The sequence below is a fragment of the Micropterus dolomieu genome, linkage group LG07 (assembly GCF_021292245.1).
Source record: "Micropterus dolomieu isolate WLL.071019.BEF.003 ecotype Adirondacks linkage group LG07, ASM2129224v1, whole genome shotgun sequence".
NCBI classification, from domain to species: domain Eukaryota; kingdom Metazoa; phylum Chordata; class Actinopteri; order Centrarchiformes; family Centrarchidae; genus Micropterus; species Micropterus dolomieu.
The window spans coordinates 31,578,278-31,589,771 of record NC_060156.1 but is presented as its reverse complement, the minus strand read 5'-3'; the positions used below and the strand labels follow the sequence as shown (position 1 = coordinate 31,589,771).

Below are 11,494 nucleotides of genomic sequence, written 5' to 3'. Positions count from 1 at the left end.
GAACCAGGTTCCAGTTTGGGTTCAGGAGGCAGACACCATCTCCACATTTAAAAGTAGGCTTAAGACTTTCCTCTTTGATAAAGCTTATAGTTAGAGCTGGCTCAGGTGAGTCCTGAACCATCCCTTAGTTATGCTGCTATAGGCCTAGACTGCCGGGGGATTTCCCATGATGCACTGAGCTCCTCTCTCCTCTACTTTCTCTCCCTCTGTATGCAACCTTATCCCATTATTGCATGTTACTAACACAACGTCTCCCCTTTCTGGTAGTCTTGTGCTTTCTCGTCTCTCTCCTCTCTCCTATCACTTCCTGCAGGTTTTCTGGCTCTGGAGCTGTGGAGTCTGGATCTGTGGTTGCGAGTCACCTGCTGCCCCTGTGTTCCTGCTCGACACCCTCTACTGCAATGACTATTGTTGCTATTCTTATTGTTATTATATTCATTAACATTATGATGGTTACCATTAACACTATTATAAATATCTGTACCATTTTTCATTTAGTCTATAGCAACATCACCTTCACTGTCTGTACCTCTGTGTGTATATTGTGTAGTCTCTCTCTCTCCTCTCCCCCCCCCCCCTCTTGGTGGGAACTGTTGGGCTTCTGTAAATATCACAGAGTATGGTCTAGACCTGCTCTTTTATGAAAAGCGCTGTGAGATAACTTGTTGTGATTTGGCGCTATATAAATAAAATTGAACTTCATAGGAGCTGGTGCGCGTTCACTTAAAAAGGGGCAGGTTCAGCCACGCAGGCAGAGTTTTTTGAATGCAAGCTCTGCATTTTCCCCAGAAGAATACCTGATGATAGTGTCAGGATGTGAATGTAAATAAACAATCACGGCAAAATCTAACACCGTGGCTGCCAACAAAGCCAGGGAGGGCTTGTTGGAAGTGCACTGTGGACTATTATATATACAGTGGGGAGAACAAGTATTTGATACACTGCTGATTTTGCAGGTTCCTACTTACAAAGCACGTAGGGGTCTGTAATTTTTATCATAGGTACACTTCAACTGTGAGAGACGGAATCTAACAAAAATCCAGAAAATCACAATGTATGATTTTTAAGTAATTAATTTGCATTTTATTTTATGACAATTATCTGATCACCTAACAACCCGTAAGAATTCCGGCTCTCACAGACCTGTTAGTTCTCCTTTAAGAAGCCCTCCTGTTCTCCACTCATTACCTGTATTAACTGCACCTGTTTAAACTCGTTACCTGTATAAAAGACACCTGTCCACACACTCAAACAGACTCCAACCTCTCCACAATGGCCGAGACCAGAGAGCTGTGTAAGGACATCAGGGATAAAATTGTAGACCTGCACAAGGCTGGGATGGCCTACAGGACAATAGGCAAGCAGATTGGTGAGAAGGCAACAACTGTTGGGGCAATTATTAGAAAATGGAAGAAGTTCAAGATGGCGGTCAATCTCCCTCGGTCTGGGGCTCCATGCAAGATCTCACCTCGTGGGGCATCAGTGATCATGAGGAAGGTGAGGGATCAGCCCAGAACTACACGGCAGGACCTGGTCAATGACCTGAAGAGAGCTGGGACCACAGTCTCAAAGAAAACCATTAGTAACACACTACGCCGTCATGGATTCAAATCCTGCAGCGCACGCAAGGTCCCCCTGCTCAAGCCAGCGCATGTCCAGGCCCGTCTGAAGTTTGCCAGTGACCATCTGGATGATCCAGAGGAGGAATGGGAGAAGGTCATGTGGTCTGATGAGACAAAAATAGAGCTTTATGTTCTAAACTCCACTTGCCGTGTTTGGAGGAAGAAGATGGATGAGTACAACCCCAAGAACACCATTCCAACCGTGGCGCATGGAGGTGGAAACATTCTTTGGAGATGGACGACTGCACCATAATGAGGGGAGGATGGATGGCGCCATGTATCGCGAGATCTTGGCGAACAACCTTCTTCCCACAGTAAGAGCATAGAGGATGGGTCGAGGCTGGGTCTTCCAGCATGACAACGACCCGAAACACACAGCCAGGGCAACTAAGGAGTGACTCCGTAAGAAGCATCTCAAGGTCCTGGAGTGGCCTAGCCAGTCTCCAGACCTGAACCCAATAGAAAATCTTTGGAGGGAGCTGAAAGTCCGTATTGCCCAGCGACAGCCCCGAAACCGGAAGGATCTGGAGAAGATCTGTATGGAGGAGTGGCACAAAATCCCTGCTGCAGTGGGTGCAAACCTGGTCAAGAACTACAGGAAACGTTTGACCTCTGTAATTGCAAACAAAGGTTTCTGTACCAAATATTAATTTCTGCTTTTGATTTTTCAAATACTTATGTCATGCAATAAAATGCAAATTAATTATTTAAAAATCATACATTGTGATTTTCTGGATTTTTGTCTCTCACAGTTGAAGTGTACCTATGATAAAAACTACAGACCTCTACATGCTTTGTAAGTAGGAAAACTTGCAAAATCAGCAATGTATCAAATACTTGTTCTCCCCACTGTATATTTGGTCCATTGTAATAAAACCAGCCAGGGGAGTAGGGGAGACCGGGGGCAACTGTAACACTGACTTCTTGCCTTTAATTTAATATTATAGTCGTGTCCTTATTAGTGAAAATATCAATTGTATTAATAATTAGTGCACAAATATGTTTCTTGTATCAAAAGTTTTTCTCAGATTATTAACCCCTACCCGGCTTTGGACATGAAAACATATAGGATAATTCACTAAATTAGCCTATACAGGTGGTCTTACATGTCAGAAACTGGCCCCAAATCACAGAGGCTGCAGGGCTACCTGTATAAATGTAATGCTATTGCATTAAGAACATCATTTCAGCTGTAACAGCAATGAAACAAGTCGGGACGAAATCTAAACATATTTGATCAAGTGATATGTATTAATTGATCTCATTAACACTGGGTCCAGATGTGGTGTGTAGCCCACATATACAGGGTAACCTCGAGTTAACCACAAACATAACTTGCTCAGAGCAGTTTAGAGATGCAGCGTAAGTTGCCATGGCAACCTATCCACTTTTCACAGTACAGGTTAATCATGAAGTATTGAAAAAAATAAATGTAGGCATTAATGTATAAATGTGAGACATTTACACATCAAGCTTGATTTATACTCTGTGTACGGTCTACGTGCGTAGCTATGCATTTATACTTGTGCATAGGTGTGTCCGTCATTCTGCAATTACCCCCAAATTTTACCCCCAAACGCTAGTCGGCAGTAGCGCTACAGCATCCACTGTATTGACTTTTGCCGGCCGAGCAGGATAACTTACGGTTTAGCGCTCCACTAACATGAATGGGGGTAAAATTGTATATGTGCGGCTGGTGTAGCCTTTTTTGAAATGTTTTGGAATGGATCACATTCTGATAGTGAAACGAGTCATTTCGCTCGGGTTGTGACACTCAAATATATTGATCCACCGTGTTACAGCCGCCGTTTTGGCTGATAGTAAAAGTTACTACAAAGCACGGGCACTTCCTTTCGGCTCGGAGGCATTGCGAGGCTACCCAGCCGACCAATCACAGTTCTTAACAGTCCGCGTCGGCTACGGCGTAGGGTAGGGGGCTACGCAGAGGCTATGCCGTCGATTAAATGCAGGAGTATAAACTGCACTTTAGTGTGATTGCGATAATACGGTTTAGTGAAGCCAGACAATGAACAGATATCCTGGTATATTGAAACTGCATGGTAGTACAGGGCCCTGATCTGCTCACATCATGCTTACACTTCACACAAATAAGAAATTTTGGTGAAAGTCATCCATCTCATGAGTGTTAGTTATAATCAATATCACAGTCACCAACGGCAGTGCAACGGCTCGTTTCACTCACATGTAACTGCGACCCAATATGGTGGCGGAGCGCCATCCATGTTTTAACTACTAGGTAAAGTTAGGCAGCAGATGCAATGGAGAGCACCAGCACACGGATGTGCCCGAGTGCTTTGAAGGATGTAGATCTTCCCTTACGGCTTCATTCAACTCTGTAAACTACAACCAATCCAAATGGGAGTAACATATGTAAATTACAGTTCTATGAATTGTGTCTGACTGCCAGAGACATGGATTTCCAGTCAGGCAGTCCTGGTGAATGAAACAGAACCTTCCACCAAGATTTTTTCAAGATTAATTTTTTTGACATCTAGTGCAATGGCTCCCAAATTTTTGGCTCTTTGCCTTTAAAATGTAGAGTATGAATATTTGGTGGTCTGCAGAGGTAACAAAAGAGAATATAATTTGATGTAGCCTAATAATTATTATACTATTAGTCATTAGCAACCTCTAAGACTTATCTTGGGATACACATCACAGAGCTTTGTTGTAATGTGTGTGAACCAACTCTTTAACATCCATCACTTTTACCTTCTTGCTGGACAGCGGGGTGCTGGAGCTTCCCTTGGTTTTGCAAAAGAGGGGTGTGGGGACAGCGGCACTGCTCTGAAAGGTAATAAAGTCAGAAGGTGACCCTGAGGAAGTCTTCGCCTTCTTTTTTGACTTTTTAGTGCTCAGAGGTGTGGACGGCTCTAAAACATCCTGAAATGGAAAATCAGTTTAGAAGTTAATTATTTCTCAGTGCTTTCAGAAAGCCTGATATTGTCTAATCTCATCTGAATTATTTAACCTTATTAAATACTCACGGTGCAAAGTTTTGCCTTCTTGGCCACAGTCTCTTCTGCATGGCCATTGATAGATGCAGTCTCTTGTGCAGCTGCCTCCAGCTCATCGGCCTCAAACTCAAACATCACAGGGACCTTCCTCTTCTTCTTCTTGGCCAGTTTCTTTGAGGAAGAGAACACCTCCATTCCATCTAGTGGGAGCTCTGCATCTACACTTCCAAGCGGCTGATCTTTGATGTCATCCACCTGGGCTGGTGTCGGCTTCTGAGTCTTTTTCTTCTTTGCTGGTGTTGTGACGGTGCTTTCAAACAGCAGTTTCTCAGCATCTCCCACCTGAGGGGTTTCCACAGCTGCTCCTTCATCTTCAACTGTAATCTTAGAATCTTTTTGAGTCTTTTTTCTTGTCATCTTCAGTGGGGTTACAGTAGTTTCATCTGCAGCAGCTAACTCTATGAGTGTTGTATCCTCCTGCTTACCCCTTTTCTTTGTCCTCTTTTTAAGTGGCACTGCGGTGATATCCTGTGATGCTTCCTCACCAGCTGATGTGATTTCAGCGTCAGTGTATCTTTCCTCTACCTCCAGCTGTGCCGCAGCCACAATCTTTTGTGCTACGTCAGCCTTGAGGTTCTTTTTCTTTCTCTTGTTGACTGGAATTGTAGAATCAGTCAGCTCAAGTCTGATGGTTGGGACATCTGCTGAATCCTCACAAGATACTGAGGGGAAATCTGATTCTGTGCTTACACCATTAACCTGTGATTCACCACCAACCTCCTCAAGATTTTTCTTAGCCTTCAGGCCCTTCTTTTTCTTCTTGGCAGGGGTTGTAGAATTAGTCTCAAGTGCTGTCATGTTTCTTTCTGCTGACTGCTCACTACTTACTGGTGTAATCTCTGTTTCTGCATTAAGCTGCGATTCAGTCATGACTGCCTGCCCATCTGTTTGTAACTTAGCCTTCAGGCCCTTCTTTTTTTTCTTCTGTCCTGAGACTGGCGCACTGGATTCAGAGGACATCTTCGGCTCTATTCTAACAGGAGTCTTCTGCTCCCCGGCTGCCTCTGTGAACTCACAAGTCCCCCCTGTTAAATTCTTCTTTGATAATTTTTCAGATGGGTCCTTGTTGTCAGTTGTGCAGGGAGTAGGTAGGCTGGTTTCCTCTGTGACGGAAACTGAAAGCTGTTTCTTGAGGAGCAGAGTTTCTGACTGACTCTCTGGAGTTGCTTCCTCTGTGACTTTTACAAATGGGGATGAGCTTTGCATCTGCACATCCTTTCCTAAACCTTGTGAATACTCCAGACATCCTTCAGTCTCTTCAATTGAACTTTGAGCCACAATCTGCTCCTCATTTTCCTCACCACCTGCACTTCCGCCATGCCCTGCTTTTTTTTTCTTCTTCTTCCTCTTTTTCTTTGCAGTTAGGTCAGCTGGTTCATTGTCATCTTTTCCCAGGTCCTTGTTTTGCTTGTTGGGTGTGGATGCCTCATTTTTCTTGCCTGAATTAGCAGAGACACAGATCAATTTCTCATCACACAAAAAATGTTTCATCATTAAAAGAAAGCTTTCACAAGACAAAATGTAGACATGGATGACATTTAAACAGACAAGATATGGGACATTTACCAGCTAGTAATATGTTGTAATTTCTAATTATGACGACAACTCTAGTTGGTCACTGTTTAGGGAATTTAGGGGTACTATGACACAGGTTTCCCCAAGTCATGATAGGGTCAATTGCAGAGCTAAAGGAAGCCAAAGGTCCCTACAAGACTGTAGGCTGACCTTGTCTCTCTTCTGTGCCTGCTTTTGGTCGACTGACTGACACAGCTGCTTTGATAATGATGCACTGTTATCCTTTTGTTAGGTAACCCAAGGTTGAGATTATCTCAATCTGTATTATTTTTTCCATTACAGACAGGCTGAATCTATGGAGAAAAGGTTGCATGCGGCTTGAATGACACCAACAGACTCTTCACATGTGTATAGAGGGGTGAACAATAACCTTATTTGGACACTTAAGTGAACCTCTGTAGGTCTAGGAAGGATAAATATCCCTGGACAGGAAGTATTCTTCACATTTGGTGTTGGTGTTGTAAGTGTCTCTGAAACTCGTCACTTTATTTCCAACAACCGTAAAAATGTATAAATTTCTCCTTAACTGATGAAAAAAACACTTAATTGAGTTTTCTATGAATCAAGAGCCCTACATGTAATGACATACAATTAATAGTTTCTTAAACTTGAGAGAATACTTGTTATATAAATATATATGCAGGACTAAGGCAAAAATTATCAGCAATAGCCATATAATCTAATTACATAGCCACATCATACTCTATGCTGTAACAGACTGATTTTAAGTGGCAGGTCCACCCAGACCTCTATGCTGACTGGTCTAAGCTGGTAACGTTTTTATAGTCTCCAATTACAGACATTCTGACTGGTTAAAATCAGTGGAGTACTTTGTAGTAAATCCAACAGATCCTTGTCAAGTAAAAAGTATCCAGTCAGAACAGTTTTTAGTATTGAAATATTCAAGGTCCTATATGTTGGCCTAGTCCCTGAGCCTAGTTTGATTATTGTTAATAAACACATTTGTGTGTTTGCACGTACATTATTCTGCAGAGAAGTTCAGAGTCTGACAAGAGAATGCTGTTCTCACATTCATTAAAATTTCTGTTCTCACCTTAAATCTCATTTTAAACACTTTTACCTCTAAGATTCACATTTTAATGCCTTGTTAAAAAAAGTGATCTGCCCTAATTAGGGCTGTCGCCTAATGGTGGACTAAACCCAACATTACTAATATGACTAAATAATATTACAGAAAGTACGGTCTAGACCTGCTCTATATGAAAGGTGCAATGATAAATTGGATCTATAAAACTAAACTGAATTAAAGAGTTGGGAGTTGATCTTCTCATCAGCACACACGCTCTCTCTTATACAAACACACTGGTTTTTTTTAGTGAGGACAGTTTCATATAAAGGGGCTATTTGTAGTTTTTCAATAAAAATCACTTATTAGTAAATCAAATTTTCACTGCCTTATTGTCAATGGGCTCAAATCTCACTTACAAATGCAGCACACGCCTGTTTTCTCTGCTTGCATCAGCCACTATTCTGCTTTTAATGTGAAGACACCGGGTCAGATGCAGCTCTGTGCGCGCTCCCGAGGCGCTCTCCGACAACACCGCAGTTAACATTAGGGTTGGACCGATAGATGATGCCATTGTCCATCGATGATGGCTGACAATTTTCACATTATACCACCCTGTGAAAGCAGGTTTTAATGACCACAAACTTGTTCTTATTGTTTTTAAGTATGCTTTGCACTGCCTCGGAATTCTCTTCTCCCCACACCTGGGCTTGCCCCGCCTCTCTCTGTCTCTAGAAAGGAAGTGCATTGATTCGACTAACATAATGGAAGTTTAGGGGCAGTCCAACTGAAAAACTGTGTAAATAATATAGTGCCTAGTGCCCACTAGGGACACACAACTACAGAACAAGCACTGTGTAAGCTTGATAAAAAAGGAACATCAAAATCAACAAATTGTAGCCTATTAACATTTTTGAAGAGGGCCCAACTCAGTCCATCCATCCCGACCACTTTCTACAGGGGCTGCATTGAAAGTGTTCTGACCAGCAACATTTCTCTGTGGTTTGGGAACTGTAACTGTGGTGAGGATAGCTGAGCGGACTATTGGGACTGCTCTGCCCGTCAAAAGCAAAGGGCATCATCAAAGACCCTGCTCACCCTGGCCACAGACCGTTTCCCCCCCTCCCCTCTGGCAGGAGGTACCACAGTCTGAGAACCTGGACTGCATGGTTCAAAAACAGCTTCTTCCCCTCTGCTGCCAGACTATTGAACACTAAACCCCAATAAAACAGACTAATCAATGTGAAACACTACATGTACATAATTATCTGTTTGCACCTTATTCTTCAACTGCACTATTTTAAATGTGTATATTTATTCTCCCACTTTCTTAAACATTGTATATTTATCACTCTACATGCTGCGCACACCCATATAAGCATTTTTATTTTATATAGCCAATATCTCGTATTTCTACGGTGTTTGTTTCTGTGCTATATTTTTAAGCTGTGAACTCTGCATGTTATTTCGTACTATAGTGTACTGTGGAATAACAAAGAAATCTTGAATCTTGACATTTGTAGGAGATGATGTATTTACAAAATATATATGCATTAGATTCCCTTTCATCGTGGTCTATAATTCCTTGCACAAAAAGTGAGGAGAATTCAAATTTCAGTTCAACTTCAATAAACTGTTCTTAACAAGAAGGGATGGGTGATCTGGTGTAACAGTATATGTAAAATGATTTCATGGTAATAGATCACATGAGAATCTAGCTGTGAACTGCTACATAGCCTGCCACCTCGCAATATAGGGACTAAGCTGTGTTTCCCCTAGACTGACTGATTTTGGGGGTATGAACACTCAGTTCACAACCATAAATGAAAAAAAAAAACAAAAAAAAAACAAAAAAAAACAAAAACGTGGCAACGACTCACTGTTTCAGGAGCTGAAATAAAACCTCCTGCCTGCATGGATAGGAGGTTAATGTGCCAACATCACATACCTTTACTTTTCTTGGCTGCTGGCGTCTCAACATCCTTCTCCAGGTGACCATCGCTTCTCTTTATCCTCTTCCTGCTGCCAAACATTTCATCATCCTCATCAGTGGACACCTCCTCTGGATACTCATCCTGAGGAAAGATGCCTGAGAGGAAATCCAAGCAGGCAGAGTGAAAAAGGACAAGGTCAAAGAACAATTATCCAGTTTTCATAAATATGAAACCAAGTGTGAAGAAAGACATTATGATCATCGTTCATCAGCTCCTACCTTCACTGAGGTCACGTAGTCTGCCATACACAAAACAGGGTGAGAGAGAAGTATGAAAAATGATTAGTTTCAATTCACAGAGATCATTCATGGGGCAGAATAAATACCACATGAATGCAGGATTTAACGAAATAAAAAAAATTAAAAAATCAATAGCTTTCTTTGGGTGACAATGAGCTTATCCTCAATATATTGTCAATAAGGCTGATTCTGATTAACAGCACAGTTAATGTAATTAATATCCTCTTATTCTGGAGATTGAATGTACTAGATAAACAATAACTTCCCTATTAATGCATGCTTTCATCTGGAGAAAAAAAAACAAAACAGTACTCTTATATCAGATCAAATATAGCTTGATCTGATATAAGATTACTTGAACTGCATGGAGCCGGGCCTAAAATAGCACAACTATCCTTAAATTAAACAGACCTTTAATCTTAAATCCCAAAAAGGTAAACTTTGCAAACAACGGTAAATAACAAACATGACACACAGGCTTTTCAATGGTAGGGGTATTCCCTCATTAAAGCAGCTTGCTATATAAAGCCTGTTCACTTCATCTACTCACACTTTGATGATTTTGTAGAGTCTCTGTCTGTTGTGACTGGGTGTGCTGCTCCGACTGGCTAACTCGAACAGCTTGGCTGCCAGGGCCGCATAGTCAAACTATACACACACACACACACACACACACACACACCTCATTAGAAAGAAAACTAATTCATTAACATTAAACTATTTTAGCCAAACTGATAAGTGAAAATGAAATACATTTGTTCCAATTATTTTTTAGAAACCAAAGAAACTTTGTTCTTTCTTATCTATGACAACGAATGGCACAGTAATCATCCCTTAGTCAGCTGCTACACTTCCTGCAGCAAATTCCTTAAAGCTTTTGCACATTTGCATTACTGCCAGCCATTTTTAAAATCATACCATACGTATTCACATTGATTTTCTCTATAATAATAATAAATTTTATTTCTATAGTGCTTTTCAGGACACTCAAAGACACTTTACAATAAAACCAGCAGTTATGTACATGTAAAAATGTATAAAATACAGACATAGAAAATACATGAACGGGTAAAAAACATGAAATTAAAAATACATTAAAGCCTAGGGGAGACCATATAAATAATTAGAAGCAGGTGCGGAGCTAGACTCTCAGCTAGGGATGCACCGAAATAAAAATTCTTGGCCAAAGCTGAAACCAAATATAATGAAAAAAATTGCCGAATACCAAACAAGTACATTCTCATTTTATTCACCATTGCATAAATTAAATAGTCAAAATAGTCCATACTGTACAGACACTTTTTTGAAAACCGCTGTCACGTGTGTATACTTGCGCTAAATTCATCAAGTCCGACCCAATTTGATACGCAATTGTTCAGTAAAACCCCAAAAGTGCTATTTTTGCAGTTTTTGGATGATTCATTTTCGGTGCACGCCATTAGGCAAAAATTTCTATACAAGATGTCTGTCTGATAGTGCTGTAGCTAAATTTAAGGATGCGATTCCATCAGCTCTAAATACATTATCTAGTCACAAAGTAACAGAGGACTCCTATGCTAATTTCAGTCCCTCCCAAATCGATCATCTTGTTGATAGTGCTGCAGGCTCGCTGCGAATGACTCGACTCTGTAGCCCCTCTAAAAAATAAAATAATAAAACAAAGACGGTTAGCTCCATGGTATAACACTGAAACTCGCAAATTAAAGCAAATATCGCGGAAACTTGAGAGGAACTGGCGTTCCACCAAACTGGAAAATTCTCGTTTAATTTGGCAAGATAGTCTTAAAACTTATAGGAAGGCCCTCCGTAATGCCAGAGCAGCGTACTACTCGTCATTAATAGAGGAAAATAGGAACAACCCAAAGTTTCTTTTCAGCACTGTAGCCAGGCTGACAGAGAGTCACAGCTCTATTGAGCCAAGTATTCCCATAGCTCTCAGTAGTTACGACTTCATGAGCTTCTTTAATGATAAAATTCTAGCTATTAGAGACAAAATTCA

General features: G+C 41.1%; 1 protein-coding gene across 1 annotated transcript in view; it reads right to left on the bottom strand.

The window, feature by feature from the left end:
• LOC123973348 (ribosomal RNA processing protein 1 homolog B-like) overlaps positions 1–11,494 on the bottom strand; it is a 28,704-nt gene that overhangs the window by 3,131 nt on the left and 14,079 nt on the right. Inside the window, exons 10-14 of the mRNA XM_046053286.1 lie at positions 10,046–10,143; positions 9,475–9,494; positions 9,211–9,351; positions 4,631–6,099; positions 4,356–4,526 (exon numbers count right to left, since the gene is read on the bottom strand). Of these exons, the coding sequence (XP_045909242.1) occupies positions 4,356–4,526; positions 4,631–6,099; positions 9,211–9,351; positions 9,475–9,494; positions 10,046–10,143 (1,899 nt within the window). The remainder of the gene's footprint in view (positions 1–4,355; positions 4,527–4,630; positions 6,100–9,210; positions 9,352–9,474; positions 9,495–10,045; positions 10,144–11,494) is intronic.